Source organism: Perna viridis, chromosome 11 (assembly GCF_037379345.1).
Source record: "Perna viridis isolate PV_CMFRI_1.1 ecotype Kerala chromosome 11, ASM3737934v1, whole genome shotgun sequence".
Lineage (NCBI taxonomy): Eukaryota > Metazoa > Mollusca > Bivalvia > Mytilida > Mytilidae > Perna > Perna viridis.
In genome coordinates this window covers 29,786,258-29,803,266 of record NC_142455.1, presented here as the reverse complement: position 1 = coordinate 29,803,266, position 17,009 = coordinate 29,786,258, and the positions used below count along the sequence as shown (strand labels likewise).

At 31.9% G+C, this 17,009-nt stretch overlaps 3 protein-coding genes across 6 annotated transcripts in view; 2 read left to right on the top strand and 1 right to left on the bottom strand.

Annotated features, from left to right (window-relative positions):
* LOC148603665 (uncharacterized) overlaps positions 1-3,104 on the top strand; it is a 30,569-nt gene extending 27,465 nt beyond the window's left edge. For 3 of the 4 annotated variants that reach the window (XM_088553959.1, XM_088553957.1, XM_088553956.1), the window contains one exon: positions 201-339. Coding sequence is in view for 1 of the 4 variants with exons in the window: in XM_088553958.1 (XP_088410084.1) it covers positions 201-221 (21 nt within the window). In the remaining 3 variants the exon portion in view is untranslated. Of the gene's footprint in view, positions 1-200 lie in introns of all 4 variants that reach the window. The other variant, XM_088553958.1, reaches the window with a different exon arrangement.
* Positions 3,105-7,597: 4,493 nt separating this feature from the next.
* On the bottom strand, positions 7,598-9,472 carry LOC148603664 (uncharacterized). Its single transcript, XM_088553059.1, has one exon. The coding sequence runs from the start codon at positions 9,403-9,405 to the stop codon at positions 7,663-7,665; it is 1,743 nt and encodes a 580-aa protein (XP_088409185.1). The 5' UTR covers positions 9,406-9,472; the 3' UTR covers positions 7,598-7,662.
* A 3,122-nt stretch (positions 9,473-12,594) lies between these two features.
* LOC148603663 (acetylcholine receptor subunit alpha-1-B-like) lies at positions 12,595-13,923 on the top strand. Its single transcript, XM_088551461.1, has 2 exons — positions 12,595-13,473; positions 13,636-13,923. The coding sequence occupies exons 1-2, from the start codon at positions 12,595-12,597 to the stop codon at positions 13,921-13,923; spliced, it is 1,167 nt and encodes a 388-aa protein (XP_088407587.1).
* The last annotated feature ends 3,086 nt before the right edge of the window (positions 13,924-17,009 follow it).

The following is a 17,009-nucleotide window of genomic DNA, read 5'->3' as shown; positions in this document are numbered from 1 at the left end:
TTTTAAATATATATTGGTATTGCATACATGTATGCATGTCTGTATACTCTTTCATTTTTGATGTGTAAAAATTGTCTCTTGTGAAAAAAAATAGAAATGTTGACATGATCAAACAGTGCTTGGCTAATTTATTTGTAACTAAAGCTACATGTATAAGTATACATAAATTTAATGTATATTATTTACCATTGTGCTTTCAGACATGGCTGACATCTCCATGACAACAGGAATATCATTGACAACCATGTAATGACAGTATAGTATTTTAGTTTCCTTGTGAGCATTTATTCAAGATACTCACAACAGAGGACCAAAACAGGAAATCCAGGAACTTAAGATTTAATTTGGTAGACTTGTGAAGCTTATGAAGCCAGGCCCTTTTTCTGGAAAAGAATTTAATTCTATTGAACAACAATGAAGTCTGACTATAAGGCCCATAGTGGCAGTCAAAGGGCCTCATTTTACGAATTCCATGATGTATGCTTATTGTGTGCCATCATACATTTATTCAAGTGATGATATTGTGTATAAAGCTATTGTGATATCAGAATTCAGGGCATAAAGCTCTAAATGTTAGAAGAGGTTGTTTATTGTTAATAATATATTTACAGTGGAATCTGTCATTTTTTTAAGACTAAGTAACCAAGAATTCTGTATACTTTTACTTTTTTTTTGTGGACTCTCAATAAAACTTACAAGGTTTTATCTTTAACCAGTGAATTCATTTGACTAGTTTCATATCTCAATCTCTTTTTATTTGATATAAATTCTGATATGTTACTAATCTGGACAATATTAACTTGTTGAGCATTGGAAGGAACTCTGAAATTTCATGAAAACATGCAATCCATCCTGTAGTGTTCTTTCATGTTTTCATCCAATAAGTGGTTAGGTTTATAATGTTTCAGTTCAGTATATGTTTTGTGTTGAATTTACCTACTACACAGCCAAATGTGCCACATATGATAATCATATGGTGCTTGATTCATATGATAATCATATGACAATCATATGGCATTTAACATATGATAGTCATATGATTATCATATGTTAATTTTGGCTTGAAAACATATTACAATCATATGTTTGTGAAAAACATATGATTATCATATGATAATCATGTGATTATCATTTTTAAACCAAAATATATGATTATCATATGGTGCTCGATTTATATGATAATCATATGATGCAAATGATATGATTCTTATGTGTGGCACATTTGCCTGTGTATAGAAACCTCAGAATTGGTTCTGACATTGGTACAACTTGTGCATCATTGTTTATGTTTTCGTTGTTGTAATTCACATCATGCCATGTTCAGACAATAAATTAATTTTTGCCATTAACTTTAAAATTTCAAAAAATCAAGACATTTTGAGTGTTTGATTGTGTATGGTGCTTTTTTTTTCCTGGTTGCCTCATTCAATTTTTTAGAAGTTAGAAATCAGTTAAATAAGTGAGGAATGAAAAAGGTAACTGATACATTATGTAACTGTTAGAGTGAAAAATGTTATATCTATAAATGAGTCCCCCATTCAAGTAAAAAAAAAATCCAGATTTCGTCTTACAGGTAAGATTCTTACACTCAGTTCATCCTACTTAAAATGTTATTAGCCCCACATAGTCATGCCAGGTTTAGTATAATGGATTTTTCAAAATATATTTAAACTGTTGTATATAGCTCTGCTTAATTTGTAATTATATTAGTATAATATTTTCTCTTTATCTGGCTATGAGAATCATTGTAGATACAATTTTAGTTTCAGAAATGATATATTTTTTTAACATCAAAGCACATAAATATGTCAAGAGAATAGGCTACTACCAGGGTATGGCAGTTTGAATCTACCACTTTTAATACAAATCAATCTAGGTTTCTTTCTGGTTCAGATAGCTTTTTAGCTCACCTGGCCAAAGGCCATGTCAGCTATTGCCATCACTTAGCGTCCGTCGTCGTTAACAATTATACAAAACTCTTCTTCTCTGAAACTACTTGACTAATTAGAACCAACTTGGTATGAATGTTCCTTGGGGTATCCTGCATAGAACTGATGTGGGGATTTTTTTTGTCAAAAAACATGGCTGCCATTACTAAAAATATAACATAAGGGTCAGACAGTAGTTTTTCGCATATATATCCTAAACCGTTAGGTTTAGCTGAATTCTTACTGGGTAGAAGTGTTCAGCATGATGAGATCTTTCTCTGGTCAAATTGTGGTTTTAATTTGTTAAGCCATGTTGGAGTTATTGCCCTTTTCATCGATTGCTATTCATAATGTTATTTCTTTCAAAAATCTTCTCCTCTGGCACTACTAGACCAATTGAAACCAAACTTGGTATGAATGTTCCTTGGGGTATCCTGCATAGAACTGATATGGGGATTTTTGATTTGTTGAAAAACATTGCCACCGTTACTAAAATAGAACATAGGGGTCAGACAGTAGTTTATCACTTATATCTCCAAAACCGTTATATTTATCCGAATTCTTTCAGTAGCTGAAATGATGCATATTATTAGGACTACAAAAGTCTTCAGACTCCTTAGAGTTTTTGCCCTTGAAAGGGAAAAAATGACCTGTTTTTAATAGTGTTCAATCGATATCTTGAAAACTATGATAGATTAAAAGAAACTTTCAATTGTTGAAAAGATCTTGTGATAAGTCCTACCACAGACTTCTTGAGTCAAAATTATTGGACAACTTCTTGTTTAATTTATTGCCTTTGAAAGCGATTCAGGCTCCTGGGAGCCTCTTGTTAGGTAGAATTCTTCTTACAGTTCACATTAGAATGATGCAGAGTGTGTATAATTTAGGGCGAAATTTAAATCATGAAATTTATTTAAATAAGGCAGAAGCCTTCTTGTAGCTAGATTTGTATTGAAATTGATACCAGTTCAAATCAGATTGCCATATTATGCTTCACCAACTAATTGGCTTTGTTTCAAATCATGTTGGAATGTACTTTGTCTTTCAAAATTACTTTTGGATCAAGTTATATTTATCTGTTTTTTAATGTGATGTAATGTTAAAGGGAAAGACCACCTTTGCATTAAGTTAAGCTGTTATGATTAATCTCACCCATGTAAACAAAAATAAAAAAAACCTTTAATGCAAAATGCGCTTTAGTAAAATGCTCAAAGCTAAGCAAAGTTTGAAATCTTTGAAATATATTTGGATAGCCATCTGCAGAACTCTCATATCTGAAGGAAGATTATAAGCAGACATCCGATTGGCTCGTGATGTCACTAAGTCGGTTTGGTACTGATACAAGCACTGCAAATAATATATGAACAAGTAAAATTTCTACGATCCTGTTTATCTAACCACCGAAACATGTTGTCTTTACTCGAATGATAAAAGAGAAATATTCTTAAAGTTCAACCGTTAGATTTTCCTCAGACATACTCTTGTCTTCTAGCTGCAAATCCCGTTGTTCGTCAAAGTTGTCTGACATTTGCTTACATGTGCCTCAATCTCTTCTGTTTATTTTGGGTTGTAATTATAGGGGAAAAGTCCCAAATTTGCGATTTCAATGGACATCGTAATCAATTACCTATTTACTTTCACTTTACAAACCGACTTCGTGACGTCATGGCTCAACCGATCGTGGAGGCGCCCATAGGCGCGGGAAATTCAAATTCCGTATTTATAAACCGCGATTAATTAGTTAAGAAAAGGAAATTGTTTTGTTTCAATTTAATTTTCATGAACATTTAACGTATTAGTTTCGATATTTATGACTTGCACAATAACATGGTCTTCTCCTTTAACTTTCAGATAATTGGGAGATATTATTAATCAAGTTTTTAGTTGACACAATTGATTTCCATAAATTCAGAAATTTTGAAAAACGGTCACATGTGTAAAACAATATGATACATGGTAATTAATGGTGTATAGTTAACCTACCAGATGAACTTTTATGGAATGATTTAGAATTGATTAGAGGAAGTACATAAATATTTCCAAAATAAAATCTGTTTGATGTACTTGGTTTGAAGTGTTGATTGGTCCTGGATTAATCAATAGTTGATAATCAATCTGATTGATTTTTAAGTACCTCAACCAGTATTTTAGAATTTGACAATCATTAAGTCTTGTTCATATAGGAAAAGTCTTTTCTAAACCAAAAGTGGTTTTAACGAAAATTATTATCATTAATATTAAAATAAATGTTCTGAATTAAAACTGGACATTTGGCTTTCTTAATTAGCAACTTTTACTGGACAAAACTCAATTTCAATAATTATTGTAAGGAGATGGGTTTTAAACACACACTACATTTTTTACAAACTGCAATGAAATTATTTTATTTTCTCAAAGCCCTATTTTAATATCTATTTCAAATTAAAAAATATATCCCACTTTGAATCTGTTAAACGATTTTCTTTAGATTTCTCACAGTTGTTTCAATTCACAACTGTGAAAGATTTTCTAAAATAAAATAGATTGTTTATTTAAAGTTATGAACACTATTTAGTGCGTACGAAGGTCATAAATTATTTCCTTGATGGTTAGTTTTGAAGTACCAGTCCATATAAAATTCCAGTGGTAGAGGTTGTTAATGGTGCACAGTTTAAAAGATTTTTTTTGGTCTATTTATACACTATTTGTATGCAATAAAGTTAGTCCCTGTATTTAGATCTGTATTATTGAGAACACTATACATGTAACCAAATCAAACCAATTCAAGAATATTATGCAAATTACCAATTTCATACACTATCTTTTCAATTTTTATTCATCTCTTAAGTGCAACAACTAAGACTGGTAATGTGATCTGTATCTGTTTCTGTATTGGAAAAAAAGCAAATCAATGGGTTTTTGACATGCATATATTACCTCCTATCTGATTTTTACAAAGACTGTACTTTAGCATTCAAGGAAGTATTTTCCCCACTTTAACATACAAATTCACTATGTCTTATCTAATAAATAGGGTGGTGTAATTAAAAATTTTATTGGTGATTTCCTGCTCAGTAAGGATGTAATAGTTTATTTCTGGTTTGCTCTTCGAAATGGAGGAAATACCAAATGTTTTGTGATGTTTTCTACTTAAAGGAGAAAGTGAAAAAAACTGTTAACGAATTGTTTACTAGTGTTAGTTCTTATAAGCATCAGGGATGTCTTATCTTTTCGAGTAACTTGACAAACATGAAAGAAATTGAGTCAAAATGTGAATGATTTAATGTAGAATTACAGTAGTAAGCAGATTAAAATCTATGTGGTAAATGACATTCCTGACCATTGAATTAAATTATTAATTTCTAAACATTTTGGAATGAACATTTTATTAAAATTGTTAGGTTAAAAGGATGACGCCTCATTTCTTTAATGCTTATTTCTTTGTTTAAGAGATATGAGACAAAGCATTAAAATCGAAGGAATCAACAAATCAAACTTTTGCATTTAATCTCAAAATCACGTTTTCCTACCATGATATATTTTAATGTGTGGTACATATTTCACAGCCATATCACAGTTTATCAGTTTTTTTGTTAATAATAAAATTGTTATTCATAATTTATTCTATGCTTCTTAAAAGAAGCACAGCTGTAATCCTATATATAACTTTCGTATATGTTTTGTTTTGTTAGACATTTAATTGTTGGTATGCTTGTCTTTGGTTTTATAGTTTGTTTTGGTATTTTTGTTTATTTTTGTTATGGTTTTTAATGCTTAAGACTAGTCACATGGAATTTGAAGTAGTAGAATCACAATATCTGCATGGCAATGGTTACATCTTATATATAATACTCTAGCTTTAGTTAAGCATAATACTTTTGTCTGGTTTATGTTGTTTTCTTGTCTTGAATTATTTATGAATGATAAGCTAGTTCATTGAATGTAACTTCTTGGTAGATGCTTGGATACCATATCCAAAACCAGCCTTGCTTACAATTTTGTTTAACTGTTTGCATTTGTTACATTTTACCATTTGTGATAAGAGGTAAATTCACACCATGTCTTTTTCAGCAACCGAAGTGTATATGCCTTACTTATAAAAGGATTAAGTGTTTGGTATTTTAATGCTAGCAATAAAAATAACTTTAATCATATTTTTATGGAAATTTTAATTGGGCAGCCACTGTGTAGGAACAAAGTTATTTAAACATATCCTTTACATACCAATTTATCACTGATCGTGAGAGGGTTTATAAACAAAATTCATTAAACAGGGGCTGAATATACCATTTTATCTATTATGCACTGATCTGCATTTGTTGAAGTGTATATGTAATATGTATTTCACTGTAGATTATTTAGACATTATACTATAGAAACTTAATATAAAACATACCTCCAGTAAGGATGATGTTAATATTTGGCGTAATTCCTAGATTTTCCAGTTAAAATAATTTTAAAAATTTTCCCTGTATTATTCAACATTAAAGCAATGTATAAAGGCTTCTGTGCATTGTATCTTTTAAACTGTTCATGAATACGTTGGGTGTATTTTACAGGATCTAGGTGATTAGAAATATAATTCTAAATTTGGGTAATATTTCTAATGCAGTCAGAATTTCAGTTGGCAAATCTTTAACACTCTGGTTTTATGGTGTTTTTCTACTGAATGACCCCTCTAATTTCAGTCACATACTGCTGATTGTATACTATGTTAAGTATTCACACAGATTAGAAGTACATTGTGTTGCAACAGCGTGAAATGCCTAAAATCGGCTGCGTGTTCTGTCATGAATCCACTGTTAACATGTGAAATATGATATTATGTTTATACGGGCGTTAATGCATGTTTATCACACGCCTTCAAGTTTGTTCATCTTCATTGTTCATAAATATAAGCAAGAGTTTAGTTGATATATATATGCTATGGGGTTATGATATGATTTTGAACTAAGTGATGCTGTGTCTGTGTAAATCAATAAAACCCTAAGTGATTGATACTAAATGTTTGTCAGTTGACATCAGTGCTTAATGATTATACCCAAATTTATTTATAAATGATTGTTATATGATTATTGAATATTTTATGAATCAGTAAAATTTATTTTCAAAATTATTGTGTTATTGTTGATTTATGTTACCTGTTTTAAATGCATAAAATATTGTTGTCAGAGATTTTCTTATAAGGTATGAGTAAATTTAATTATGAATGTAATAGTTTCAGAACGGCTATACAACAATTTTATATATATATATATGGCTAAAACTGTTGTATATATATATATATATATATATATATATAGTCATTTTCACTCAGAATCTTGCATTGAAAGGAAGGATATCGGCAAACAATAGTTAAACAAATAGTGCTGGATTTCTGTGGAGTATTTAGATTAGGTCAAGTAAACTTAAATTGTAGATTCTCATCCAACCTTCACAAAAATATGGGGCGAGTGAGAGGATTTAATTTTTATTTCTTACTTTTTTTAGCCTAACTTCAGTTATGTGAAGTATAGATATCTTCTATCCACGTCAGTTTCAGAGAAGAATCATAGTATTAATCACATAGAAATGAAAGATTTGTATGATATGTTATCTCAATACTAGAAACTGGTGCAGATTTTTAAATTCCCACCCTATTTGTTATTTTATTTTTGTCATTTTGACAGGAGGGGATGAAAGTCTACTAATTAATGCTATTTGGTCTTTATTCATTCATGAACAATATTACAAGATTTAATCAATGGTTAAAGGATCAACCCTGATCAACAACTGTTTCTACGACATACAGTTTTGCACTGTCTGATTTTTCTGGTTCTGCTTTACACCCTATCCAAAGTTTGACATAGGACTCAAACGAAAGACTCCATGGATACCGAACTCCGAGTTTTAGAGTACTTATATGACACACGATGTCTCCATCATGATCAAGAACGTGAATTATATGATTACCACAGTCTGAAGTTATAATTCTCCCAAGTGAATCGCAGACTACATCTCTTGGGTCAAACGTTGATTTTTGATCGGCTGAGCTACCCCCGGTGAACGTAAATCGTAAACTTCCGGATTGATCGAGCACTACTAGGCGACCAGTAAACGCACCGGCCTTATCAACGACACATACGTCACTGTTTGTATTTTGACAGAGTCGATACGGGTATGTGAACAGCCGTTTTGTTCCGGCAAATTGATACTCAGATTTTATATTTCTATCTGACGAAAATCTGACAACCTTTCGCTGGCTGTCAACTTTGAAACTATATCGATGACCTTCAACTATGGATAACAAAATGTCTTTCTTGTTGGTTACGTGAATACCGGTTGGAAATAACGGTGACACATCTAAAAAAATTTCAGATACTCCATCGACGGTTGAAACTTTATGGACATAATTTTCATCGGGACTACTAATAAGAATCGTATCAGACGACAAGTAAGCTATATCGTCAGCTGTTATGTCAAGTTGACTGACCTCCTGAAGGTCATCACTGTGATTGACTAAGGTAATGAAATCGCTACTTGAGCATGCAATCCACGAATATCCACCGCTTATCTGACAAACTGACGATATAAATCTGAACCCAGTATCCATGACACCTGCAACTGAAGTTTCTATTTTGACACCGTTAATCATTTCATACACTGAGTCGGTCCCAATGTTTGTGAGTGAGAATGTAAGTGCTCCGAGGCAAGTATTTTCATCCAGATCATTCTTCTCAAAATTCGGTGTTTCGATGACTGGTGCTGATTTGGTTAACTCTAAGTCTGCCATTCTTGTTTTGATGGTATTTGCTGTTCGGATAACCCCGATTCTCTCACAAGTAGCCAGCGATTTTTGAATAGTTTGTTGACAGTCATGTAAATCTGACTTTGTCAACTCAAACTCGAGTTCAGCTTTCAATAGATGATCCTCTGACTGTGTATAATGTCTGTCTAATTCGTCCAAAAGATCATCGCGTCGTTTTTCTAGAACTTTCTTCTGGACTTCTGTTAGTTGTGTAATCCTTTCCTTTAAAAACTCAATTTCTGATCTTTTATGCCTTCTTTTAAATTTAGCTTTTTTTACCTGCATGGAAATTGTCGTCATAGAGTCATTCTCCAAAATCTCCAGTGTATTTTCTAAATCGTCGACCTTACTCTCGTACACTGAGTCAATTTGTTCAAATACGTGCCCAGTGTGAGTCGAAGAAATGCATTGTGAACACACAAGAAGATCGCAGTTCTTACAATACATTATGACGTCACTGCTTGGGTGAGCGCAGCACTGAACAAATTTTGTAAAAGGCATAGTTTCCCGAACTCCATAAATATGAACAATCTTATGCGATCTTGTCGCTTTACCTCTCGAATGAACCTTTCGACAGTTTTCGCACAAACATTCCTGGCATTCTAAACACCTAGAATGCACACCGACACTGGTTTCACACAGACTACACACCGGAGGACTGTCGACCAGAGAGGAAACACAACGAGAGTAACGGCTCGGCGTTCTAGCCATGTTTAAAGAACAGTTGATTATATATTGTACAGAGCGGAACAAAACCAGACCTTTCTCTGAATGAATATAGATCTACCGGATGCAAGCTTGTGGAAGTGTTTGAAGGTCATGTGATATGTGAAAAACTTCCTCAAAAGCGCTGATTTTGGTATATTAATAGTGGTTATTTATTACCAATAGATATGTTATTGACGTTTACTAGATATGAAAGTTTTGCTTACGACATTAATACGTTGCACAAATATTTTAAATTATGCAAATTTAAGTTTTCTCTGCAGATTGACCAAAAGTATTTCACCGCTTAAACGGATTAAATGTTTCAAGGCCGGGATCTCTTTTTGATTGTAAAATTTGAGATCACACAAATGTCGCTGCAAATGACAAAATCAAGCGCTATATCTCCGAAATTCGTTTTTAATACGTACAACTGTGCCATTCATTTTTCGTAATACGATGATGATTTGTATAATTTAGTATTTCTAAAGTACATTTTCCAACGTGTTTGAATGTACGTTAGTGATAATGTAATATTCAAGATGCATATGTTTTTTTTGTCTGCTTCATCGATAATATTTTAAAATAATTTATTTTGTTTTATTCACTAGCGTCATGTGAAGAAAATGCGACATCATGTTTTCATGAGACTATAAAGTTGTTGTTCAAGCAGTGTAATCGATACATCGATAATTGCACTTATGTATGATTTTAAAGCTTGCTTATTTTGAATGTCATTAATATAGGTATGGGCACTAAAAATTAATAAGCTTTATGGTCTCTCTCAAGGCAATAGCATGGAATGCCTCAGTAAGACTAATGGATGACCGGAAAGATTTTCGAAATGGATATCCGAAACACATTAGCTGATAAAAGAGACGGAGCTTTGATTATTCGCTTTGCATGTCCTTTCAATTAAACTAAAACTGTTTTTCATTATTTGATTTTATTTGAGTAGAAATTTACCTTTGAATCACGATACGTAATAACATTACAAATCAAAGCAATTGTACGTTTTCAAAAATTAGTCCTGTTACATTTTCAGAGAGAGAAAGAGAAAGAACATTTGGTGGTTTTGAATGGAGTTAAAATTAAATTTGACCTGTTAGTATTTAAATCAGTTGAATGATATGAATTATATCAAAGTCACTTTGCTAACCAAAGCTTGCAATATCACAAATTTCGAAACCCAAAACAACTCCGAGGATTTATTCCCTATATTGCACCTGAAAGAATTTTAGAAGCAGAATTTGGCTTTCTGTTTCGATTATCATTGTTTTGAGAACTTTTTAAATCATGAAATATATTCGGCCATAATGATGGTGATGAGAGGTTACTCCTTAAAATACGTGAACAACATAAAGAATTGCAATATTTATATTCGATCAGTTTAAAAAAAGAATCTAAGTTTACTATTGGAATTAGCAATTATGTTATTTAGGTATAATTAACATTCTTTCATTTGCAAAAAAATGATAAAACAACTATTAAAATATTACTCGAATGTTATGTCTCATTTATTTGATCGAATTCATTTATTTTAAGTCGTGTAATTTAAATCTATTAAATAATGAACGATTACTTAACAAAACAAACAAACAAAAGCACAGCGCATTTCATTATAGTTAAAACTAATATAGTTCTATGTTCTTCGTTCATGGATTAACTTCTTACAGGTTATAAAGTTTCTGGACATTAATATATCTTTGATTATAGCATAAAACAAGTAAAATAAATTCAATATAAGTTCCTTCGTTCTGACTCGGCGGATGTTTCTTGAAAATATGAAAATGAATATTTGAACAAGTAGAAAAGCAGAGGACGCTTACCCTATCGATACACCTGGTCTATGCGTCCAGTTATTAGTGGATTTGCCCACTAGCTTTTGTTGCTTTGTACGTGTTATTTTGGTTATTTTATATTATTTGTTATGTTTGTCTAGCTGTTTCCCCCGTCTGGTCCTTGTCCTAATGTCATATTCTTTTGATTTCTGCTAAAATCTTGGTTCTATCGATTACCCTCTCTCTCATCCAATGGTATAATTGGTACAAACTGAGTGGTAGCCATTTAGTTATGCACTTTATAATTTATTCTCTTTTATCCAAGACAATCAAAATGGAATTAATAGAAAACCAATACAACTTCGTTTAAAGAATATCCGGTTTTGTATTTAATTGATGATGCACGATATAACAGTAGCATGAAAGTTCAGGACCGATTTCCGGTCCATCTATTCTAGTACTACTTTTAATTTATCTATAAAATTTTGCAAAGCATCCATGATTTTATTGTGTCTCAAATGCTGACGCTCCCTTTATTAAACGTAAATCATATGAAGTCAAAAACATTTAGAAGGACGAAGATAATTATACATTAATATTGTTATTCCTTTTACAGTGTTACGTTAGCTAAGTTTTATTTTTTCGTCACAATTTAACAAAAGTTTAAGATGTTAGCTATGAAAATTTTGCTTCTGTTGTAGAAACGTAATTAGTAAAGATCCTTACACGATTTTACAAGTTACCTTCAAATCGGTTACTCATTGATTCTTTTATGAGGACTTGGTCCTCTACGATGTAAAAATTAAACAGAGGAGAGTATAATTAAAAATAATTTCTGAAGTCCGATTCATACAGACGCAAATAATTTGCAGTACAATATCTCATATCCAGTCATATTGAATACCTTTGAATATGTATTTATTTATTCTGTGCCAAAGCTATCTGACTGATTAGCTAATGGGACATTACGACAGCGGCCAATCAGGATAGAGTGAGCTCTAGATAACAGATAGAACAAGACGAATGAATTCTAGTTTTGTGTAAAATATGTAGGGAACGCAACAAGATAATATTCAAACAGGCTATTTTCCGTCATATTACTTCAATGGACTACAATAGACATTACAACATCATCCTTAAGTTTTTTGTTCCATTATAGATAATTTTATTCCAAGAGACATTATTTTTGGAAGAGGCGCAAATGGTGAACAGACATCCCTGAAAAGTATGGAAACTGGATACTAAAAAAATGAAGAATATGTGGGATCGTTGTAAAATCAACCTAAATTTCATTTTTAAATCATTTCATAAAGCATCAAGATTTGCTTTAATAAGTTGTTTGCTTTTATAATTTGACACTCAGTTACCTCCCCTGTATATAACATTTATATTGTCCGTATACTGACGAAGCAAAATGCTGACAGCTCCGGGCATATTTTTAAATATTGTTCTTCCTGGTATGGTTTGGTCAGCACAATGGTCAGACTCTGTAGAATTGTATGAAAATTTGATAACAAACCACAATCCAACAATACGACCAAAACAAAAGATGTGGAGACCCACGGTCGTGTTTATGAATTACACATTATTATCTCTGTTAGAAGTAGATGAAGTCGAAGGAACAGTTGGGATAACCGGATATTTTACTATATCATGGACAGATGAAATGATACAATGGCAAGGAAGCAAATATGGTGGTCTTACAAAAATGACACTTTTACAGAGCTCTTTGTGGAAACCTCCATTGATCGTTATAAACTCGGCGATAAACTTTGAAATAATAGGAATGAAAGACTGTCCAATCAAAATAAGCCAAATCGGGAATGTTGTTTGGCAACCGGGTCAAAGTATTATATTTGGGTGTCCTATCGATGCAACTTATTTTCCATTTGACACCCAGAAATGTTATTTTGAAGTAAGAGTTTGGGGATACGATTCTTGGGAGGTAAGCCTTAATTCAACTAGAAAAGATATTGATCTAGTGGAGTACAAAGGTCACGGAGAATGGGAGCTTTTACATACTAAAGTAATGACAAAAATAAACAAAAATGATGGAAGTTATTCAGTAAAATTTCACTTCCAATTAAAGCGGAGATCGACGTTTTTTGTAGTAGGCCTACTCGTCCCACTGCTTATAATGGCATTCCTTAGCGTTCTTGTTTTTATACTGCCGCACGAATCAGGAGAAAGGGTAGGATTATCCATAACAATATTTTTATCAATTACAGTGTTTTTGACAATTGCACAGGACATACTTCCAGGAACTTCGACACCGAGATTATCCGCCATCTTTGTTACTTTGGGATTGTACATACTTTTGAGCTGTTGTATAACATTTTCGGTAATAATTGGAGCTTGGATTTTCCACAGATCACCGGATAAAAAGATCCCGTCTTGGTTGATATATGTTTATTCTCCATTGTTTAAATTACAATGTACCTGAAAACGAAATAAGATAAGAACCGCGAAATCTCGCCGATCAATAGATTTAACAGTCCTAGGCAAAGTCTCAACCGAAGAAAAATTCTCAGAGGTAAAAGAAGCGAAAGATGAACCCAGGCTTACATGGGTTGTGCTTGCTCACACTTGGGATAAGATTTCGTTTGTTTTCTTTATTGTTTGTTTTTTCATTATTCTTTTAACCTTTGTGATTGACGTTGTGAACGTGGAATTGTCAGATGAGCGATCAGAAAAACCTAACACCAATCGCTTTTTACTAGAAGGGAAAAGCAAAGAAACTTAATAACCTATTTGTTAAAAAAAATAATGACTTGAAGACTTGTTATCCTACGTGTATGACACCCTTAGTTTCTCATACTTAAGAATTGAATCGTTGAAGTCGAAAATACGTTCCCTTTCTGGACGTTATATTTTATTAAAACCAACGGATAGCGACTGAATAATTCTACGAATAAAGAGGTTACGTTCATCATTAATTACCAATCCATATAAAATCATAAAAAAACACTGCCAGTGGTAGAGGCGATTTTTTTTCTGCAAATATACCCACAGAACAAACAATTGTTCAATATACATACACCATATGTTAGGTCAGTTACTCTAATACTTAGTGACGTAGAACTACACTTAAATTCCGACAATGATATAAATTAATTTACCACAGTTGTGGCATAAAGCTATGAATACTGCCTAAAAACATTTTACATTTGACAAACTATATAATAATGACTATGAATGACCAAAAAAAAGTACATCTGAACATCAGTCAATTCTTTCGTCCTTTTAATGCAAGAATTGTAAGTCCTTATGACTTCCCATTTGTGATGAATTTAAGTTTAAAATTCATAGTTAAGAGACTAGCTGGGCATGTAGAAACCAATCAAGTTCCTATGATATGGGTGGGACACAATTTTATCTCATTTTATTGTTCCAGTGTAATGTTTATACCATATGTCTGTCAAATATTTTTTTAAAGATTTTTAATTGATCATCGATGGCCCAGAGAAATAATTTTGAAATTCCCCAAAAGCAACCAAATTTTGCACAAAATAAAGAAGTATCTTCCTTCTTTCAATGAATTTCAATACTTTCTATATAATGTATTTCTCATTGACCGTTTCAATAAAAAAACAAAATTCAACATTGAGAAGCGATGCATTTGTGATATGAAATGGGTGAATAACTTTCGAAGACAAATTTTTCATATGCCACCCGTTGTCTTTTTTTTCATGGACACCCTCTTATTTTTTTTCACACACTATGGTAAATGTAAAGTTATTCAGGAAACTTTTAAACGGAGTTGGAAATTATTTGAACTATAAGATATTAGTCAAATTTAAACAACACGACAAATATTACAATTACAGTTCTGGGTAGTAATGCAAATTATCTGCAATCCCCGTTTTTGAATTCTTTCGAAGATATTACACCCATAATCATCGTCCTTTCCAAATCATAACGATCCTCTTGTGAATCCTGTTGTCCACAGGAATCACTGAAATGAAACATTTACATCAGCGATTGTCGTGTAACATTTCCGGGTGACGTAACTGAAAGTTAAATAGGAATTACATTTATGCGTTTTATTAAATAGCAGTGTGTGTGTGTGTGTGTATTGATACATTTCTCGTTTTAAAGTGTTTCAAAGAGAAAAAAAAATATCCCTCGGAATTCATTCTACCAGTAGCGCCATTTTCAAAGTTGAAGTTCTTACTGTAAATGAAAAATTTTAAGAATTTTCAGAAGAGTAATATTTATTTACATATTACAGAAGAAGGCGTATTTAATCTGTTTTCGTAATTGTTCTTGTATTTACATATTTTCAATTGGGAATATCAATCTAACAAAAGCTGTTTCAGATTTTTTTACGTGTAGATTCACATTGCGAGGGACAAGCAGTTGGTTGGAAGAACCTTATACAAACCAAATCTACCTGAGTTTTCATCTGAACTTTTGCAACCAAGTCAAGTATGCAATTTTACTGAATAACGAAAGCTACATTTATAAAAAAGACATACAAATCAATCGATCATATGAAAAAAAAAATGAACAAAATAAAAAATAAAACATTACTCTAGACACTAAATTTGAAAAGTCTTCCGATTCAACTGCAAACGGAATTACATGTACAATGAACTGAGTTAGATAATATTTGATCATGAATCATATAAGTGAAAATGCGCTTACATTAAAACAAACTACCAATTTAGCAAAATAACATGGTATCGCATAATGTCAAATTAGATACACAATTTAACAAATCCGCTGAAATTCCTATCTTTACTATTGTTATCAACCTATTAATAAACTGGTTATATCCTTATTAAAACCGTAAACGTGTGAAGTGCTTGGGGCCAAATAGTGCATTGTCTAAACATTCAAATTAAAATTTTCTGATCCAAGTAAGGTGGTTATATCAGCAGCACTTATAATATATCCCCTTACGAATTATGTAATATTGTAAGCATTAACATCACTTAAAATATTAAACCAATTGTCAACTAAAACCATTCATGTCATTACCCATATAATCACCTTATATTAGATTCGTGTTCTCATACCCTGTTGTACGTTCTTAGATCAATACCTAAAAAAACAATATCTTCATGGGATAAAATTCCTATTTTATGGACTATCGAAAATAGAGAATTTGGGCATAGGGAATGGGAAAAACGGGGGGAAAATACGCAACTGATTCGTGAAACTTATTCGGAAAACTGCTTTAAAAACGTAATTTCTTGTTGCAACATATTAACTTGATTTTAAAAGGTTAAAGGTGTTCAGTCTGAATCAAGCAATCAACAGCATTTAGCAGAGTTTTCAAAAAAACAAATGTAATGCACATTTAGAATATTTAAGTTATTCTGAGATAGGCAATAGGGATAACATGTATTTTCTTACCGATTCTTCTATTTTGCAATATTGATCCTCCAAATAAACAGTATCTACCTTTCTCGTGTGTCGTACACCATTACGATCACATCTTCGGTGGCTTTTTTTAAACATTTTTGTGGTGAATTCTATATATCTTCATATTCCGAATCCACGAAATTTTATCATACGATATTGGATGAATCTGGTGAGTATTGAAAAGGTGGTTAGTAAAAAAACTTGTTTTTGTTACAAGTTTAATTATATTTGTACAGCTTTCTACTGTCTGTTATTTATGGATATTAATGTTAATAACATAGTGAGTTGTGGAAAAAATTACTAATATTTTCTCTTACATCATAAACGAAATGTTCTGTTCAAAAATATTTTTAACACGCGTGCATTGAACTATTTGGAATAACACAATTCACAGTTGCCGTCAACTTTGTGCGCGACGTCTATACAAACACAATTCATTTTAGGAGTACAATCACAATC